General features: G+C 17.3%; 1 protein-coding gene across 3 annotated transcripts in view; it reads left to right on the top strand.

The window, feature by feature from the left end:
- The window catches only part of LOC107995734 (polyglutamine-repeat protein pqn-41-like), a 45,799-nt gene extending 25,274 nt beyond the window's left edge, over positions 1-20,525 (top strand). For 2 of the 3 annotated variants that reach the window (XM_062072050.1, XM_062072049.1), the window contains 3 exons: positions 586-761; positions 12,932-13,134; positions 17,420-20,525. In XM_062072050.1, coding sequence (XP_061928034.1) covers positions 740-761; positions 12,932-13,134; positions 17,420-19,297 — 2,103 coding nt within the window. In that variant the 5' untranslated portion in view covers positions 586-739 and the 3' untranslated portion in view covers positions 19,298-20,525. Of the gene's footprint in view, positions 1-379; positions 762-12,931; positions 13,135-17,419 lie in introns of those variants that run through there. The other variant, XM_062072048.1, reaches the window with a different exon arrangement.
- The last annotated feature ends 3,402 nt before the right edge of the window (positions 20,526-23,927 follow it).

Raw genomic sequence — 23,927 nt, forward strand, 5'->3', positions numbered from 1 at the left:
TTAAAAATTATTAAATTTAACTATTTTTAATCATCGTGTGCATACTAAATTTTAATGTTTTGTAATGTAATGTAATTTTATTTATTCTATTTTATTTTGAATTTATATTAAAAACTTATTTCATCACTATATATTAAACAATTAAATGTGTTTTTTTATTTATTATTGTGGAAGAAACTAATTATTTAAATGAAAAATATAATATATTATTAATATATATAAATATATTATCTAATATAATTATTAATTTAAAATTAATTAAAAAATATTTCACTATGCAATTATCTTTTAATATTACTATTATTTATATATTAATGAATAATTTATATATATAATATATAATTTATATAAACATTGAATAATATTTAATATTTACAATATGATGAATTTATTAAAAATTCTCTTAATTACAAAATTTTTATCTATTAATATTTTTATCTATCTAATTTATCTTCTAATTTTATTTTTTAAATAGCAAATATAAAATAATTAATTAATATGGACAATTCTTCCTTGAATCAGCAAAATGAATAACATGTTAGTAAAATTGATATATATTACGTCTTTGTTTTCTGCATTTTACAGTCGCGATGTATACTTAGAAACAGTTCGTCGCGGAAAAGTGGTAACAACCCCACCTGGTTTATTCGGGTGCGGCCTTTCCCCTTCGTCTATAAAGCCACTAGAAATCCACTTCTACCGAACATTCACTCGGCGCTTCGTCACTTATTTGTTCACCATGTGGCTGCTTATCCTCGCAGGTGAGTGTGCTGCTACATAATACTTTTCATGGAACAAAAACGAATATTTTTTGGTGTTCATTTTGACTTGTGATTATTATAATGTTTTTGTGAAAATCAATTTAAAACTTGACTAAAAAAAAAAGGAAATAAAAAAAGCAGTGTATACGTGTTACAAAATTAATACTTTATTATGTGAAATTTTATGATTCAAATGAATATAAATTTGTTAGATATATATATATATATATATATATATACAAGTGCGTTTGACATTTTGGCATGTGAAAAATAATTTTTGTTTAAAAGACATTTATCGAAATAACTTACTTAAAATTTTTTTTTAAATTTTTTATTGTATATATAGAATATATATTTAAATATTTTTAAATTATAATACAAAAAATGTGTAAAAGTGAATATAAAAAAATTTAAAAAGACTACATTTTATATAAATTTTATATAAATTAACGGTATTTTATTTTTATATTATTTTTTTATATTATTTCTCATTATGTTCAAAAATATTTTTAAGAAAAAATAGATGATTATAATATTATTTATAAATATATTTCTTTAATAGTGGGTTGGCTTTTTTATTCATGTATTATTATTTATCATTTATGTTTTTAAATATTTTGAATGAAATATATTATATAAATAAATAAATATTAAATAATTATAATGAGAACTTTTTAAAAAATATGAAAAACATGCAGTAATACTTTCCTCTATTCTTTGAATAATTTGCGCATAGAATTAAACAATAAATTATATTTACTGTTTTTTATCTCAACAATATTTATATATTTAAAAAAAATTGATTTATCACTTTTATGATTATGATTATAAATATTTATTTATATATTTCTTTTTATAATCATTATATCACTATAGCAAATTTTATCGTATATGAATATACATACTTTCTCTGTTGATTATAATATAATAATTACCCAACGATAGTGAAATATGTTGTGGGAACAATTCGAAAAAGATGACATTATTGTTATGTATGTGAATTTAATTAATGAAATCCAATGCATGTGAAAAATTGTTTTTCGGAATTATGAAACATATTTTTAATGTAAATTTTAGATTGTATATTTATTATATATAATTATAATAAATTATAATATGTTAATATACATACACATATAATTTTTTACTTCTTTTAAAATTGTAATAAATATATATTTGATGAATATATTTTATTTAAAACTTAATATAAAATTAAAACAGATCTCTTACGATATATATATATTTTATAATATATAATATTATATAATAAATATTCTAAAATTTTTGAAAAAAAATATAAATATAATTTTAAAAAAAGGAAAAATGAAAATAATATTTAGTATAGAAAATATCATTTCATCAAAATATAAAAATTCTATCATTTACTTTCACATTGAAATTGTTAATCATGTGAAAACACATAGTAATATCTTTCAAGTCGCACTGACTCGTAAATATTTACGAAGTTATCAATCAAAATGACACTTTCTATTTCAATCATCATATGTGAAATTAAATTAAAAAATTTAATAATAAATTAAATTATTTTATTTTATTTTATTTAATCTTGTTTTATTTAACAATTTTTATATTCTTTATTATTTATATTATTATATAATATTATAATATAAATATTAAATATATAAAAATATGAAATAACATGTATTTTATAATAGAATTTTAAAATAAAATTAATAGAAATTTAAAAAATAATAATAATATAATTCAAATTAAATATAAATATTTTATATTTATCCATATAAATTTAATTGAATTTAAAATTAAAATCAAGTTAAAATATTATATATTTGTATATATTTATATATAACTTATTTTTATATATATTAATAACTTTTTTTATCTCAATAATATTGTATAAAAATAATAATTAATTATAATATAATTTGTTTAGCTAAAAAAGAGCTAAAGAAATAAACAATATTTTTGGAATGAAGAAATAAAAATTAAGATATATATCTTATATATATCACATATTAATATCACATATTAATATAAAATTAATACGTATGACATATAATAGATAATTAATAAATAATAGTGAAAAAAATTACAATTGTTATTGAATTATTAGTGGAAAGTTAATTAGAAGAAATTTTAGAATTGATTTAATATTATTTCTCAATATTTATAATTTTATTTTGCGATTTTTAAATAATGAAAGAATGGATAATTAATTATTAAAAAAAGATGATAAAGATAAGGATACAAATTATTTTAAATAAGATAGGTTTCATTGATTGTAAATAAGTTATCATTTGATTGCATTGACTTCTGAGATTTTGTATAGAATTCCTTTTTTATCTATATTTCATTAATATATATTTTGATATAAATTTTGTTTCTAAATAATATATAATATGTAATTTTTGCAAATTTTTAAAAATAATGAATATAATATAAATTAAATGAATGTTATTTTATATATATATATATATTTCTATATATTTGTATTTTTAAGATTTTGTTGCATATATATAACAAATCGAAAAATTGTAAAGGAATTTACAAAATACAAGAAAATTATATAAAATTATAGAAACTATAAAAAATAAATAGTTTTTAATTTTAAGTTTTAATTTTAAATAATAATAATAATAATAATAATTTAATATAATAATAACAATTATATTAATATACATCTTTTTATATAAATAAAAATAGATTAAGTTTTTTATCATGGAAAGAATTAATTCTCTATGTGAGTAAAGCTATGTTCTAAAAATATTTATTATTTCTTCAAAATCATTGTGTATAAAAAAAAAAGAAAAAGAAAACAGCAGTGTTAATAATTTATAATAACATTTTTTTATTCCATATATGCACATATTCAAATACATAGAATTATATATATATGGAAAAATATAATTTTAAAATGATTGTACAAAATCTACATCGGAAAATAAATGAGCATTCATATATATATATATTATATATATATATTATTATATGATATTACTTTTCTAAAAAACAAGTTGTCGATTCCACTAAGTAGATTTAAAAAGAGATAATTTTAATTTCATCTTAACTAAACATTCCAAATTTCTTTTAGTACATTATTTCTTTTAGTATTATTTTACAAAATATTATTTATTATTATAATCTTTTATCCATTAATTCAGTCAAAATTGTTAATTCAATTAATAATAATTAATAATATAATTGAAAATATAGTCTAAGTTTACTTAATATATTTTTATTTATATTACAGAATTAATATATATTAATGTCTATATAAAATATATAAATTATTATATATATATATATACATTTGAATATTATAAATGTAAGCAATCAGTATCATTATTAAAATTTTATACAGAGAATATAGAAACACAAAATGTTAATTAAATAAGATTTGTTAACCGGAAGTTGTTACTTAATTGTCTCTCAGTTGAAGACGCTCGGCTCATTACTCAACGCGAGCAAATTACTCGCATCCGTATAATTTCTTATGCAATGACAAAGGAAAACAAGATCCAATGCTTAGGTTTCTTTTTTCTTTCTTAATTAAAACAATTTTCCAGGGAAAACATAAAGATTGATCTCAATTCTGTACAAACTGTGAAAACAGTTTGTTAATTTTTTCCCAACCTAGATTCTTACTTTTGAATATGCTCATAACTTTATGTGAAATAATTAATAAATAAAAACAAAAGCAAAATTAAAATTTACAATTTAATTTATATTATATGTTTTTAAATTATTCAAAATGATAATGATAATGATAATGATAATGATAATGATAATGATATGATATGATAATGATATATGATAATGATAATCAAATTTATTTTTCTTTAAATATTAATTTATCTATAAAAAAATAATATATTTATTTTACACAATGATTATATTTAGATAATTATATATTATTATCAAAATATTAATTTGTTTATTTATAAAATTTTTATACATAAAATTTACGCATTATTTTTATTGAATAATTTTATAGTTGATATTAAATGCAATTTTCTAGTTTTTAAACTATATTGTACATTGTCCTTGTGTTTCGATATGCAGAGAAAGTTGATTGTAAAAACTGATATTTCTAGAAGTGAAAAGACATGTATTTTCTTGTATCTTGATTTGCTATACAAAAATAATACCTTTTTGTATAACTAAAAAAAAATCATTATTAAATAAAAATATTAAATAATATTAGATAAAATTTTAAACATTTTATACTATAAAATTTGTATTATATATATATATATATATATATATATATATATACACATATATACATATATATATTTATACATATATTTATAATATATATTTATTAATATATATTTATTTTTGAATTAATAAGTTAATTAAAACTTGATACAAAAGAAAAATTTTAATTATTTATCAACGAACAATCTATAATTATAATTTATATATTTGAATAATGTTTTTTTTTAATTCTTACATTTTCATAATAATAATAATAATATATAATATAATAATAATACCTAATAATAATAAATAGAATATTTTTTATAAATATGATATCAGATTTAATTACATTATTTACAATTTAATAACAATTTTGATATAAATAAAAATTTTGAATGAAGTTCAATAAAAATAAAATAATATTATTGGAATAATTTTAATTTTATTTTAATTTCATTTTAGATTTATCTTATATATAATAATATATGCTAAAATTGCAAAGATTATGATTTAAATGCTTATGTCATATTTAGGAAAATGCTGTTACAAAAATTAAAATAGGAATATGAAATAATATGTGTGATTTACTATTAATAATTTTATTAAAATATCGAAACAGATTGTTTATTGCGAAGAATCTGAAATTTATATTTAAACAAATTTAATATATTTAATATATAATTTTGCAATTTAAAAATATTTAAAATTAAATATATATTAAAATTAAATGTTTAATAGATAAAAAAGATTTTTTTCATTATACTCATGCATTCGTCCGATTGATAATTACAATAAATTTTATATGAATACTATTTATTAATATTATAATGTATACATATAATATATGTATGCATCACATCATATGTTTGGATTTAAATTGGATTTAAATTAATGAAATCATTTTATAAACTCATGTTAAATTTATGTTTCATGTAATAATAAATTTTTCTAAGTACTAATGTTAAATATCTACTTATTTTTGTTTAAATTTAAATTTAAATTGTTTTTCACAAATTAACTAAATAAATCAATTTATTTAAATAAACTAGATTAAATTATATCTTACTAAAATAAATTAAATTAGATTAAGTTAGATTAGATTAGATTAAAATTAATTTAGAAAACAAAAAATCTTAGAAATCTGAATTTTTTGATTAAATTTTAAAGATCAATTTTATATATATATATATATATATATACAATAATAATATAATAATATTAATTATATAATAATTTAATATAATATATATATATATATATATTTTAATAAATAAATTTTTTCAATAAATAAAATACAAAATATAAATAAAAATATGAAAATTATTTACATATAATTTATATCTAATAATATTATTATTATATTTTTAAATAATATATTTTACAATTGTTAACAACATTAATATTATCATATATATATTAAATATTAAGAATTTATCATTTTATAATTTAATGTGATATTATTACATATATATAATATTAAGTTAGTTGTAAGTATAAACTTATAATAAAAGTAAGTATAAATAACGTAAGTATAAACAAATATACAAATATTTATAGAAAAAAAATATACACATATATATATTTATTATATTATTTATATATATATATATCATTTATTATTATATATATATATATATATCTTTTTTTATAAATATAATAAATTTTTGTTTATTAATCAAATTATTCTTTTATATTAAATTTTATATATTATGTAAAATATTTTTTAAATATGCTATTTAATATTTATTGTATTTAAAACAATAAAAGAAATTCATTTTATTCTGGATTTCATTTATTGACTTTGAACATTCCGTAATATCGTAAGATAATCTGAAATGAATTATCTGATGTATTATAATATATTTATCAATATAAATTTATTATAAAAATTATTTTATTTTAAATTAATAGTTAATTCAATATAATAAAGAAATTAGATGAAATAAGAAGTTAGAATATAATATTAACATGAAATGATATTTATTTTAAATATTTTTATAAAATCTTATTGAAAATATTCATAACAGATTTTTTGATTAAGAATATGAAATTATCAAAAAAATTTTAATTAGAAGTATTTAAAAAAAATTAATATAAAAAATATAATAAAATTTTCAATTTTTTATTATTTGAAATAAATGAAAAAAAATACAAGAATTTTTCAGTGAGAAAATAATTATATAAATGATATATTATAGACGATATTTTTATTTACTTAACAGTTCTATTTATTATTACATTATTAATATAATTTTAAATATCATAAATTAATTATTATATAAAATAATCAATATATTTTTACAGATTGAGATATTCTCAAATTGTCATTATATTTATTAAAAAAAAATGGAATTAAATAGAATTTATATAAAGTTTAAATTTATTTAATAAATAAATTTAATTTAATGAAATCTGTTATAATAAATATTATAATCAAATTAATTATTATAATAGAAAAAAATTATCAAAACTAATGATTTAAAATATATTTTGTAAAAAAAACAAATAATTTTATTCATTAATACATATATATATATATATTATCTTAAAAATATTAATTATTGTAATACATATAATCATATACACAAATAACAAAAATTGTATTAATAATTTATAATTTAATATATATTAAATTAAATATTTTTAATAGTTATATTATATTAAATAACACATTTATAAGAAAAAATGGTATATAATATAAATAAGTATAAATATCATGAGATTATTATTATTACAATTTGCAAAAAAGTGTAAGAGAAGTATGTAAGAGAAATTTACAGGAAATTCACTTTCACAATTATTTGACACTAATCGTTAAATAGAAGATCATTAATTCTCATATAATAATAATAAATATAACAATAATTTTTCAATGTTCAAAATTCTTATATATTAATTTCACTTATATATTCCGCTTAAATAATTATAATTAATTTATTTAATATTAAAATATATATATAGAATAATTTAGTAAATTAATTTTCATTTGAAGTGAATATTTGTATATTAATTTAATTACTAAATTAAATTACTAATGTTTCATTCATTCAATAAATTTTTAATTCGAATAAAAAAAATAGTTTTTTTTGTTACGAATAAGTGAAATAATTATTTCTTTTAATTAAGAAATATTTTATATTTGATTAATATCTTTTGACATAAATATAATTATATATATTAAAAAATTAAAAAAAGAATAAAGAAATTTAAAAAATTTTGAATTTTCATAAAATAATTTCAATGAAATTGTTATATAAGATATTTTTAAAAATTTTTTTTCAATATATTTTATATATATTAAAAAAGGATATAATATTCATTTAAAAATATGTCTACTAATACAATGATTATACGTTTTTTTAAGTGACAATAAAAATAAAAAATAAAAAATAAAATAGGATTAGAACGAATAAATTTTAAATAGTATATATTTGCATAATATAATTATTAACAATCATTATATAATATAAATTATTATATAATATTATACAATATTATATAAATTAAAAAAATTTCAAATTAATATTATTATATTATTAATAACATTTTTTTAAAAATAATTGTAATAATTACAAGTTATTTTATGTTCAAATTAGTTAATTTCTTTTCAATTTGTTATTATGTTATAATTAAAAATGAAGAAAAAATTACTTTTCTGTTTCAAATTAAATTAACTATTTAAATTAATATGAAGTAATTAATATCATATATTAAATACGGAACATATGATTTTTATATAAAAACTAATAATATTTAAAAGATACAAACATTTCAATATAAGTAAAATATACATATTACATTTGCATTATATTGAAAAGCTTAATGCTTGATGATTGAATTATTATTATAATTAAAAATATTAAATCATTGAAAAATTAAATTAATACAGCAATTATGAAAAGAATTTTGATCTTAAAAAATTAGATAGATAATAAAATTTGAAATAATGTCCATATTTTAAATATATCAAAATAAAATATAATGTATACTATACTGCAATTTGATTGAATGAATTTTATATAAATTAAATATTAACAAAATATAATTAATTTAATATTTTTGCTTATTGATGAAAGGTTTTATGAAAGACATCGAAAGTGAATCTCGTGGGAAAAGTTTCTCAAGAGCACGTAACTTTCTCTGCGTTAGACTGCTTTCCCAACTCCTTTCCGCCTTCGAACTATACATATGTACATTTTCAGTCAAGCAGAACGACATAAAAGTCACCTGTGAATTCGTCTTCCGCAATTCTATTGAATCGCATTAAAAATAGATCAAATAATTTTATTATATTTTTATTATATTTATATGTTATTAATAAATTATTATATTATAAATGATAATAAAATGATTATATTTATATTTATACTATATTTACATTAATTTTATATCTAAAGATTATAGAAATTGATGAGGAAATTTTTATTTTAAATAATTATCAATTTTACATAGAAATAATAAAAGAAACATCAAGTTTAACTTAATTTTATAAATAGAATAATATATTTTCCTATTTACCTTTTGTTAATGTTTTGAAAAGAGTAAAATAATTTATAGTTGAAAGTTATTCTAAGTCTGATATGATAAATTATTTCACGATTGATTATTTGAACATTTTCTTCTCTGATTATAAATATATTATTACACATATTGTAGAACATAAATAAATTTATGAATGTTATTATTACTTATACAATCGATTAAAATGCAAATTTATATTATTCAATTTTCATTATATGAAATTGAGGAAAGTAAATAAGATTTTCATTCATGATAAATATCATTAAATTATGAAAGGAACAGAACATTTATTATAAAATTTTTTTAGAAAATCGCAAGTGTGGATGATAAAGCAATTCAAAACAATTAATAAAATAATTATTTTAAATAAAAAAAATTTATTATTTAAAAAATAGCAAAAAATTATTTATATATAAATTATATATAAATTATTTATATATATTATTTATATATATAATATACTATCCATAAAGTAACGAAAATGAAATTGATATGTATTATTAATAAAATATTTGTAAAATACATTATTTCAAGAATATCCTTTTCAAATTTTACTTTATCAAAAATCGAGTGAAAATGGTTTTCAAAACTATTTACAATTTTACGAATGAAACTTATAAAAATGATAAAAATAATGATTTTAATTAAAATTGAAGTTAATTTATAATATTATAAAAAAGTTTTTATAATATTTTAGTTAACATTTAAAATCTTATAATATTAATCTGCAATATCTATTCTTGATCAATAAATAATAATTTATAAGTTTGAAAAAAAAACAATAAACAAAAACTTTGTTCTGTAAATATCTGGTGGGGATTTATTGCGGAATAAAATAATTGGTGCATATTATTAATAAAACATTAACTAGACAAATGTAAGTACAAATGGATAACAGAAATTTTGTCAAAATTGTTAATATTTTATTGAATCATAATACCTGTAAAATAAATATTATGCTTATACAAAATATTACAGAATTTCTAATAGAGAAATTTAAAAGTTATTGAATTAATCAAGTAAATAATGGTTTATATTTTTAGCTTCCTATTTATTAGAAAATTAAATAAGTATACGAGATATATTTTACACAATTAAAGAAAATATAAAAGAATATATAAAAAAACTTGTTTGTAATATGTATTAGTATTCAAAATCATATTATAATATCAAATATATTAATTAATGTTTATTTTTGTATTTATAATTTTTATATGTTAATCAATTTTTTTAATAATTCTTTTCAATCAGAAATGAAAATTATTTTTCAATAAAAATAAGTGTAATTAGTATAACTTGAATAATATATTTTTTAATAATATAATATTTTGTTGTTCAATATGTCATAAAAAATATCAGTTTTCGTATATTCTATCTATTTTTATAATATTCTATATATTTTTATATTTTTATTATGAGTATTATGACCGATTATGAGTTTATGATATGCAATTTAATTATTATGTTTTTATAACTTATCATAATAAAATTTTATTCATACTTTTACATTCTTCTTTTATGCAGGACTTTCCAAATTTTTATAAATCAAAATCCCTTTCTAAAATAATTATTTTTCACGCTTACTTGTTTGTAATGCATATTTCAAAAGAAAAAAAGATTTGAATAAATTTAAAAGCGATATTTAAATCTCATATTTATTGAATTAATTAATAATATAACATTTATTTATTATATCATATAATAATTTACATTTATTTATCATATCATATAATAATATACATATATGTGATATATGGATTTTTGTTTGTTTATGGTCTTTTTTGATGCTCTTAATATTTAATCTGACCTACTTATATAGGATATATATTTTAAGAATCTCTATTTTTATGTATCATAAAGAAGTTATTATTTATAGATAATAATATCTATAAATAATAATAAACAAATTTCTATATTTGAATACGAAATATTTTGTTTTGGAAAATATAAAATATAATAATTATGTTGGCAAAAATATTATTTGTAACGATTAATAAAATTAATAAAATTTTACATAAAAAACAATATTTTTTTGTCTATTTGAATATGGATTTCAGTACAAATATATAATTTAAATAAGGCAAATTTTTTATGTAAATGAAACATAAATTACAATTATATTGAATACATGCATATATATATAAGATTAGTGTATGCATATAGATATTCATAAAACATTTTATATATTTATAAAAATGAGACTTATTTAATAAATAATAAATAGTTTTAATTTATATTTAAGTGAACTGTGATAGAAATAAATTGAGACATTTTATATTAATTTTTGTTTTTGTTTTTAAGATCTTTCAAAGATATTCCGTAAATATATAAAATGTTAAAAAAGAGAACGCAGGAACTTAAAAAAATTATAGTACTTAAGAGAAGGAAAAAATATCCAATCAATATAAATCCTGCAATCAATTTTTTCGAAGTACAATCGATTTTTATCATTGATGAACATTTAAAAAGATTAATTACAGGATCTCTTGTTTTTCTTAATGAATATTGAAAGTTTTTAAAATGGATCATTTTTTTAAACACTATATTAATATAATTAATTTATATATATATATAAATATATAAATATATTTTGTAATAGCAATTGAATATATTTTTTAATGTATTTAAATGTTGTTATCATAAATTCCTTTCACTTTCGATATTTATTTATAGTTTGTTCCGTTCACGGACTTTCTAAATATTCTGAGAAATATAGTTTTATATTGATATAGTTTCATATTATACATAATAATACATAGTGTTAGAAAAAAATAATTTCAAATATTGAAGATTTATAGAAGAGCAAAAAATGTTCAATCAACATATCTTGCAATTAATTTTTATCATTGACGAACATTTGATATCATGAGTGAATTTCTTTTTTGAATCTAAACATTTAATAGAAAAATATTAATTTAAGAAAAATATTAAGATCAACACAAATTATATATTAAAATATTTTTATGTTGTATATATTTTTATGTAATATATGTATAAATGTATTATAAATATTTTTTGTTTTTGTTTTATAAGCTTTTAAAATAAATTTCATTTTTAATATCCTATATATATTTATAAGTAATATGGGACAGAAATATTTAAAATAGAATACTATAAAATATTAAATATTAAATGCCTATTTAAATATTTTATACACAAAATTATGTATACGATCTCGTTTTTAAAAGATTAAATGAATATATAATATTTCAAATTAATTAATATTTATTTTGATAAGAAATAATTTTTTTTATTAGAATAGTTAGTTATTATAAGAAAGTTAAAAAATAAAAAAGTAGTAACAAAATTAAAATAATATGATTTTAAATTAAATTAATTAAATTAATTAAATTTTCATGAAAAATTTTCTTTTTTGGTCTAACAAATAATTATAGTATTGCATTGTTTTGTAACAAAATATTTCAATATGTTCTGTTAATTAAAAATCGTAATTTAATTTTTAATAGGTCTTTTAGCGGTTTCCGTGAGTGAGGAGACGATTTCAAATGCAGCTGAAAAAACAAAAGTTTCCCCAGATGATACAGATGATATTGTCATGTTGGAAATCGATGTCAAGGAACCTGTAAAGAGATCACCGATTTCAACCTCTGCCGAATATGGTCCTCCATCCAATCAATACATTCTTCAATCAACTGATGGTACTCAAGAGGTAGTAATTGGTTATTTCATAATTTATAATTCTATATTGCTAGTAATGTTTTTATAAGATATTGCCTAATTGAAATGAGGTTGTTGTTTGATTTTTTTTTAATTTTATATCTAAATGCATTAAAAGAGAAATATTTTGTTTATTTTAATAAGTAATAAGTAATGCATTTGATCTTTCATATATTCAATTTCATTCAATTTTGCTAAATTTTTTATAGTAGTATAATTACTATAATTATAATTATACAATCCTAAATTTTTAAAAAACAATTGTAGAAATTTATATATATAAATAAATGTTTTTAAATGTCAATAAAATTGATAATAAAATATAATAAATTCAAGTACATTCAAAAATTTTACAAATATTAACAATCATATTAAATATCAATATGTTTATTTTTGTTGCTCTAAAAGAAGAAATTTCTTGAAAATATCACATTATTGCTCTCGGTCAACCGTGACCATTGGCCGCCAATCAACTAATGTAACGAATGGCTACATAAATAGTAAAGATATGAACAGAACATTTTTCTTTTCTATTAGAACGGAGAGTACGCCTTCACGAACTAGATATTGTGTTGTAACAATTGCAATTGATCTAATTCCATTAATGTCGTCACTAACAATTGTCATTTTTATTTTTTGCCATCTGCGAAAGCTGAAATATATAAAACAATTATCCAATTCTTAAAAGAATTATAATAATTTTATACTTGTTATATTTATTTGGAAACATATGTTTAATTATATGTTTAATTGAATCTAAACTTCAAATTCATGTAGCTCTTAATTTCAAACTTAATAGATTTTAATTATTTCTTTCTTTTTTAATTATTACTTTTTTAAATAAATTTCAAATTTAATTTCAAACTAATGATATACATATTTAATTCGTTAAATATAATTCGTTAAATATAATTAAATATAATAATTAGCAAATAATAAAATAAATTAATAAATGAAATAAATTATTCGTAATTATTATCGTAATTATTATTAAATATATAATTGATAATGTAAATAAATTATATGTAGTTATTATAATAATTATATGTTGTTAATACAATGATTATTATTCAAAAATATTTATATTACTTATTATTTTGATTATTTTTATTTTTTTTATTTTTTCTTATTATTTTTCTGGTTATTTTATATTTTTAATAATATCAGATCATAATAGAGTGATTTAACTTTTGAGATAAATATATGAAATGATACATTAAATAAATATTAAATAAAAAAAATTAAATTCAAAATGAAAAAAAAATTAAATATTATTCAAGAAGAAAAAGCAAATAGGAATGAATCATTGATGTTAATGTTTCAGTTCTGGAAGTAATAATTTTAAATGTCTTCAACACCTACACTCGTTCATGAATGTTTCGACGTAATAAACACGATCATGCTCTCTTGCGTAACTTTTACCTTCTAATCGGTTTGCTAGACAAAACCGGTAATACCACGCCCAATGATTGAAAGTATATCCGTCTACAAGTCATGCAGCTGGTAGACACATTCTCTATGCGATGTATGCTCTTATTTCTCGTTACTATCATAAATTACTTGGAAAGTATCTTTATCATATTTATAGGTTATTAAAGGATTCATTCATAGAAAAATTCTTAACTTGTTAAAATTTTATTTAAAAGCATTGAAAATTATGTGCAAATAAATAAAAATCATATATGAAATAAAATATGTAAAAAGTATTGATTAATTGACTCTTTGAAATTTAAAATTTAAACAAAATAGTATTTAAAAAATATTTTTTTGTAAAATATTTCAAATTTCCCATTTTTTATTTAATTTTAGAAAATTTTTGAAATTTTTATTTTTGTTAAAGAATAAAATGTAAAATATAAATATGCAAAAAGATCATTAAAATATTACTTGTGAGAGAATTGATATATGAAAGATATGAGATATAATAAAATAGTTTTGTAAAAAATTTCACAATGAAATATTTTTGTTTGAATACTTACTAATATCTCAAAATCCATAATATTAATATTATAATATAAATATATATATATACATATATACAATATAACAAACTATAATTAAGATTTGCTAAAGTTAATAAATATTTTGCAAATAATTTTGCTTATTCATTTGTAAATTTTTATACTGTTATAAAATTTAAATTTATATAAAAAACTGTATTTCTTTTATTTTTTTTATATCTAGATTATTGTCTAATTATATATTTAGATAATATTATTTTTTCAAATGTTATTTTTGTTTTTATTGATTCATTGTTTTTATTTTCATTAATAATTTTCGGTATAGCATTTTTAATATATTAAGTAAATTTATTTGACAACTCTTAGATTTATATTTGAACTATCTATTAAAATATTCAAATTTTCATCATAATTTGTTTGTTGAAAAATATCTATATTTCTAAAAGAGAGAAAAATAAAATTTTAAACTAAAACAGTATTTAACCTTAAATTGGAAACAATGAGAGTAATACATATATATAATATTAAATACATTTTCATATAAAATTAATAATATTTCATAAAAATCAATACACAGTGATAAAAACTTTATATAAATAAAATAAAAATTTATATTTTTTAGTACAAATTAAATATAAAAATTTTCTTTAATAATTTATATTTATATAAATTATATAATATATATTTTCTTTAATAAAATAGATTTAGATTAATAAATTTGCTTAAAATAATCTACATAAAGTAATCTACATAGAGCAATTTATATGAAATATTATGAAATATTTTTTTTTTAATATGAGAAATATAGAAATATATTAAACTTTTCTATATATCAAGTCTCCTCAGATTTCTCTATATATACATATATATATATATATATATATATATATATATATATATAAAAATATAATTTAATTAATTATTAATAAATAAACAAAAATAAATTAAAAATTCATATTTTATTCCTTATAATAAAATAAAATTTTCAATGAAAAGTAAATTAATATTTCAAAATATTAAACATTACATTAATTACTTTAATCAAACTGATAATAAGTATATCGTTCTTTCGCTTGTAATTTGACTAACTTTAAGATAATTTGATATACTTCAGAATTATTTACTAATAACTTTTATATTTATAGATGTTTTTAAGACATCTATGAAAATATTTTTATTTTTCCTATTATTTTTTATCAAATTTTTTGTTATATATAATTTTTTGTTATTGAATTAAAATTAAATTATGAAAGCTACTAAGTACCGAATATTAGTTTAAAAAATTTCATAATAATTGTATATATTAAAAATCGTTTGTTTTGTTAAAAAATGAAATTATTTTCAAGTCTCACTTTGCAGTTTCATTTTTAAGTCGCAAAATGGAATAAATTTTTTTTCAATTTATTATTATTGATATAATATTTTTATTTTTATTATATTATTTTTATTATTTTAAATATTTTATTTTTATAAATTAATATAAATATAATAATTAAATGAATGATATTTATATATTATATTTTATATAATATATAATGATATATATTTATTTTATATATGATATATATATATATTTTATATATATATATATATATATGATATTTTTGATTATTTATTTATTTATTTTTGAATATGATATCGACTTTATTAAAGATGTATATATGTAATACTTCTAAAATGAAATATATATAAATATATACAGATTAAATATAGAAGATATTTTATTTTTAATGATTAAATTGTAATTCATTTTTTAATTTTAATAATAATAAATTATAAATTTAAATATTGAATTATTAATTAAGTTCTACAGATCGCTTATAAATGATGATAGGTTTGAATAGATATATGTATATTTTATGTTTCAAAAGAGATATTTAAACATTTTTATATAACAAAATATATTGAAAAAAATTATTAATAAATACATCAATATTAATAAATATTATTAATAAATAGATTTAAAAAATATTGTAACAAAGATAATAAATTAAGATGATTGAAATATCATAATTTTATATACTATATAAAATTAAAATTATCAACTTTCGACTATTGTTAAGCAATTATTTTGCTTCTCATTGTAAATGGAATCTTTTTATTGGAATAATTGCAATAAATAATTCAAATTAATTAGAAGAAAATAAAAAAAAAATTGTAATATTATCTTAATAAATTTTGTAAAGTAAAGAATCTGTAGAATTTAATTAATAATCTAATTGATTTATTAATTTTTTTATTATAATAATAATATACATTATAATTATTATTATAATTATAATAATAATTACACAAAAAAAATATATGAATTTTTAGTTATCACCGGAGTACTTATCTGTAATACCACAATATGCACAAGAAGTATCGCAATCGCCTGCCTCTTCAAGAAGAGTACAACCAGGATACTCAAAGCAACAACAATCATTGCAACAAGCTTATTACAACTACCGAAAGCCAACAGTAGTACCACCTCGACCTCGTGCTCAACTTCATCCTCAAGCTTTAGCTCAAGCTGAAGTAGCTGCAGAAATTCAAGCTCATGCCGAAGCTCAATCTCGCTCAGAAGCTATTCGTACCGCACATTTAGGTTTGAAACCTTCTGCATATCAAACGTCATATTCTCAACCAAAATTAGGAACATTCGAGCAAGAATTATTACAATTAGTCTCAGCTAATCAAGCCCAAGAATTTAAATTGCTACCAACACAACCTAAAGGAAGTACATCAGCATATTCGCAGCAATTAGTAAGTTATCCAGTTCAATATGCAAAATCAACAGTGCAAGCATCTCAATTACCTGAACAATATCATATTGAAACTTCTCCACCACGATATCAACAACAACAACAACAACAACCTGTTTACCAGTCAGTCGAGGAGCCTGCTCAATATCAAGCAATTCAATCAACCAAAGCTTCACAATATGATTACGCAGTCGACGACGATGCGTATCAGAAAGCCCTTGAACAAGCTCAAGCTCAAGCTCAAGCTCAAGCAGAAGCGCAAGCATTAGCTTTTCAGAAAATTGCGCAAGCTGCATATAAAAAACATCATCAAGATGCATTAGCCCATATGAGGATCACGAACGAACATTACAGACAACAATCTGCTTTAGAACAGATTCAACAAGGTTCTAAAGTAAGTGATGCTGGACGTGCTCATTTACAAGAACAACTACACCCAAAAGGAGCAGAAGCTGCTTATAAAGCAAAACTGAAAGCTCAAATAGCTGCAGAAGCAGCTGAAGCAAGAAAATTACAACAAGCGCAAGAATTTAAGGCACACGCTGATGCTATTCGTAAATTGGAAGCTCAACAACAAGCTCATTTGAAAATACAAGAAGAGGTTCATAATTACGCTTTGAATTTTGAAAAAAATCAAGCTCGTGCTCAAGCTTTAGCGCAAGCTCAAGCCGAAGCTCTTTATAAATCCCAACTTCAAGCTCGTAATCAAGCTAAGAACGAAATTTTAGCGATATCTAAGGGTCAAGTGCAAGCAAAGAAAGTTGATCCAGATTCATCTGTGTATCACTATACACTTTCAACTAGTACTGCTCTTCCTTTATTAAACAATTATTTTACTAATGATCAGTTACAAAAACATCAAGCGTCTGGTTCTTATGTTCCTAGATCAGTTTCAAAAGTCGATGATACAAATCCTGTTGTTGAAACGGTACCTCGAGTGCAATCTGTTATTACGCAACCACGCCAAACTCATAAATTAAAGATACCTTCTTCTTCTCAGTCGGTTTATGTGTCTGAATCAGGTTTATTAAAAAAGTCACCCATCAAATCAATAACTATTGAAGAAGTCACTATCGAACCCGATCAAATCGGTAATCGTCCTACACCTAAAGGACATATTCTAACAGAAGAAGATTTATCAGCATTGATTAATGCAGGATATACTGTTACTCCTATACCGCAAACTGATAAATCTGCTCAACAAATATATGCAACTGATAATACATCTGTCGGTTATTATACGAAAAAACAAAAAGCTCCTCTTACAAGGTCTGAATACGTTACTTATGAAGAAGTGATTCAACGTCCACGTAAACTTATCAGGAAAAATAGGCCGATTTTAAAGCATAGTGAAAGTGAAGGAAGTGATGCAAGTGCAAAAATTACTTATTTGGTACCTCTTGAACCAACTTTTGGTACAAGACAACCTTTGCTAAAACATGAAGAATGATTTGATTTAAATTTGGCTTTTTCTTATCCTCGTTGCGTTACAAGTTTAGAATAATGCGTATCTAGTTAAAATACTGTCTTTACAGTCTATCTTTCATTTTTCATATTATAGTAAAAATCATAAATTTCAATCATAATTGCTTTCTAAGTTTTTCTGCTGCAAGTTCCGTGAAAATTGCATCCAACTTATTCCATCCTATTCACATCAAACCTATTTGTTCACATATTTGTTTTATATTAAAGTCGTCATGAGATATCTTTTGTTTTTATTAAAATATTTTTTTTCAATATATATATATATATATAATTAATATTATAATTTTAATAAATCAAAACAATAAATAAGATTAACTTATATTTTTATATGAGAAATTAAAAAAATCGTTTGTTGAAGATTAATTCTTTGACAATATAATAAAATTATAAAAATAAAATTATAAAATGTTCAAAATAACTTATAGAATAATTATTTTTTTATTACTAAGATTTTTGAATTATTGATTTTATATAAAAAAATTTTTATAAAAAAACTTTCAATTTTTTGTAGTCAACAATTTTTATTCTATCTATTATCTATCTATAGATAATATAATTTTATTCTATCTATAGATAGATTTTTAAAACATAAAATTTGTAGAATTATTTTCTATATTTTGCATACATTTAATATACTATGAAAAGATTATTATGGAATAATATTGTTATTGTTTTATTATAATATAAATATAATTTATATAAATTTTAATCAAAAAATATAAAATTAATTTTTTTCATGATGTATAATTATTACAATATTAATTGTAAAACATAATGATGACTTTTAATTTATAGATGCAATATAAACTTTCTTTTCATTTTCAAAGGCTTTTTTCAGTTTAATATTGCTTTAAATATGATCAAATATATTGAATGACTAATATAAGAATTTGGTACAATATCTATTAAAAGTATATCTATTAAAAGTTTTTAAATGTCTTTTATTTTAAAATAAAATTTATATATAATTAACATAATGATGAAATTGAATCAAAGTCCTTAAAAAATGGATGTACTATGTGATCGTTAATGGTTTAATTTCATAAGGTAAATGAGTAATAATACTCTTGTATGCAATATCATTTGCGGGCGATGTCATGTGCGATGGTGCTGAGTTGAATCATTTTAATTTATACTACTTGTATATATTAGATTTTTACTAAATAAAACAATTCAAAAATTTTGCTCTATCATTTATACAATATATTTTTTATCCTTCATTTATTTTATTTTCTATTAGTTTTATTTTATTTTTATTTTTTATTATTTTCTATTTATTTTCTATTATTATATATTAAATGTTTCTACTTTTTTATAATAATAATTAAATATTAAATTTATAAATATTAAAATTAATTATTCATTTTAATAAATATTATTATTATATTGATACATATTTTTATAAAGTTATTTATTTTCATAAAAAAAATTTTAGAAAATATATTAAATATAAAATATTATAATAATATTAATATGTCTGCATTAAAATTATGCTTCAGAGTTATTAATATGAATTAAAAAAAATATGATACATAATATAAATTTAAAAAATGTTTTTTGTAAATATTCTTTTTATTAAATATTAAAAATAGAAAATATATTTTTTAATTTTCATTAATTTATTCCATTTAATTCTTTTTTCTTATTTTTTTTCTTTATAATAACTTATTTAGTTATAATAACTTATTTAATAAGAAATAAGAAGAAAAAATTCATATTTAAATAAACATCATATTTTATATAGAAACAAATGGCAAAATAGAGAAAAGATTAAGAATTTGTTGAAGAGACAAATTAAGAATTTGTGATTATTTGATTAAAAAAACTGAAGCTATATTTTTTTTACAAACTTTTGCAAACTTTTGCACTTTTGCAACAATATATTCTTTATCTTCTTACACAAAGTATATTTTGCTTTTGCATGAAGATTTTAATCTTGCAATTCATTTATTAAAAATAATAATTACTTTTCTTTTAGATTAAAATTTTTATAAAAAATAAAAAAGAATAAAAAATAATATTGAATAATAATTCATTACATTATTTTTTATATTATATACGTATAATTTTTATGTATATAATTATTCTCAGATTCGTATATCTAATTTATTTGTATTTTTCGATATTTTAATAATAGGCTTTGTCTGTATAGAAATATTTGTAAAAATGATTTATAATAATCTAAATTATGTTAATATCCTATAATAAAATATTACAGTAAATTTGTAAAAGAAAATTTGTAAAAAAAAAACATTTATTAAAGTAATATTAAATTATTATATAGTATTAGACAAACTTCAAATTTTTTATATATGTTTATTTTTAAAAATTTCTATATCATTATCACTTTGATATATTAAAACATAATATTATATTAAATTTACAAATTATTTATAATATTAATTAAATTATTATGTATAAATTGATTCGAATAATTTTTTAAATAAATAAATGAACGTTTGTATATAAATATAAATAAATTAATAATTAGTAATATAAAATAATTGATTACACGAATTATTTCTATAATATTTTTATTATATATGCAAATATGATATGTGATTAACACAATTTTCTATTCTCACAGATAGAAAAAAAGCATTGGAAATGAAATATTAACAGGAATAACCTGGATAAATTTGACCGCAAAAATTTTATTATTTATTTTATTAGAGTTAGAGTCAGTATTTATAATATTTGTGTAGTCTACTCTTTTCTGTTTATTATTTGAAAATTATTATTATTTTGTTAATAGTCTGTTTTTGGTAAATTTTGCGCTGTATATAGTGATTGTTTCAGAATTGCTGTTCTGCAAATTATTCTTTAAGCTTAAGTATTTAACGTTCTCTTACCCTCTTAAAGAAAAGAATTTTCAAATATTTTATTTCTGACATTAATATTGTGTGAGTTCGAAAATTAGTTTTCTTATTTATTATTATTACTATATAGTTCTATATTATTATTATTTACAATATTAAATATATTTTAAATAATTTTAAAGGATGGAATATACTATATATAGAGACCAATTTATATATAAAATTTAAGAATAATTATATTGTAAAGAGCAGAGAAGAATAGATCCATTTTTTATTCCGGATTAATTTTATTAAATCAATATCTTTATTATTAATAATCTACTATTTTATTGCTTCTTGTGTTGCAGTTCGTGTTAACTATGATAATGCTCATAATAATTTGATAAATTAAAAATAAGAGATTGTTAAAAAAAAAGAAAATTATTAATATTAAAACACATAAGCAATAATAATAAGAAAAATATAAATTATATACAATTTAACAATAAATATATATTGTTATATATAATTATTATATATTGTTTATATATAATTTTTAAACCTCGATTTGAAATTGCATAAAAAATAATACATATTAATAAAATTATGGTTTGCTGTCATTATAATTGAATTTTTTTATCAAAAATTTTCAATTAAAAAATGAAAATCTTAATTTTTGAAAATAAAAATTGAAAATCTTGTATTTAATTTTAAAATCAATATAATTTAATATATGTATATATAAATATTATATAGATATTTAAAAAATATAATATATTATATATATGTATATAATGTACTTGCACGATACATAAAGTTTAATTTAATAAAATAATAGATTTACATCGTTTTTGCAATTTTTAATCATGATTATGCTGCTATCATCTTAAAATTTAAAAAAAGTTAGAAAAAAAAAATTAAAAATTAAAAAATTTTATTAAGTTCGAATTGAGATCGTAAAGTTCTCAATGTCAAATTTAATAACATTTGTGTAATAAAATAATCAAATTTCTGATCATCCATCTACGTTTTGCATTTATGATTTTGCAACATTTTCGTTTAGTGTTTTCAAACATATTGATTTTAAAAAAGTAAAATATTATTATTTTTAATATTTATAAATAATTATCAAATTATTAAAATCTTTTAAATTTTTTATTCAAATAAAAAAATTATTTTTACATATTTTAAAATAATTGAAATTGGACTGCATCGAATAATGATTTATAATATCAATCTAATGTAAATATTCGATCTGAATAAAAAGAAATTAACAAAAATTTTTTAATTTAAAATACTTATATTTAATTCATTATATCCTTATATCCTTATATCATTTTAAAAATTTAACAAGAAAATACATTTTTAAAAGAATGAAATAATTTTTAGAAGAAAAGAATAATTAAACATATATGTATAATATATATAATATTTAATATATATATAATATATATAACATTTTCTTTTTTGATTTTGTTCTCTTTTACTGACAATATAATAATTCAATTAAAATAATTTTTCATAATTTAAAAATATTTTTATTACATAATTTGTTTTATGTAATATGTTATAGTTATTTAAGAAATCTTTCTTATAATATTTTGGTTCGAAAAATTAATATTTATATAAAGATAGAAAAGATAAAAGAAAAAAAATGATATGATAAACTTGTGAAAGTGTACATGAAACTTTTTTATTACTTTTTCGTATGGCAATTAAATATTGTACATATAAAATCATAGAATAGTCCTTGCTCGAGTTATATACAGGACTTTCTCTCTCTTGCTGTGACATAAT

The sequence above is a fragment of the Apis cerana genome, linkage group LG2 (genome assembly GCF_029169275.1).
Source record: "Apis cerana isolate GH-2021 linkage group LG2, AcerK_1.0, whole genome shotgun sequence".
NCBI classification, from domain to species: Eukaryota; Metazoa; Arthropoda; class Insecta; order Hymenoptera; family Apidae; genus Apis; species Apis cerana.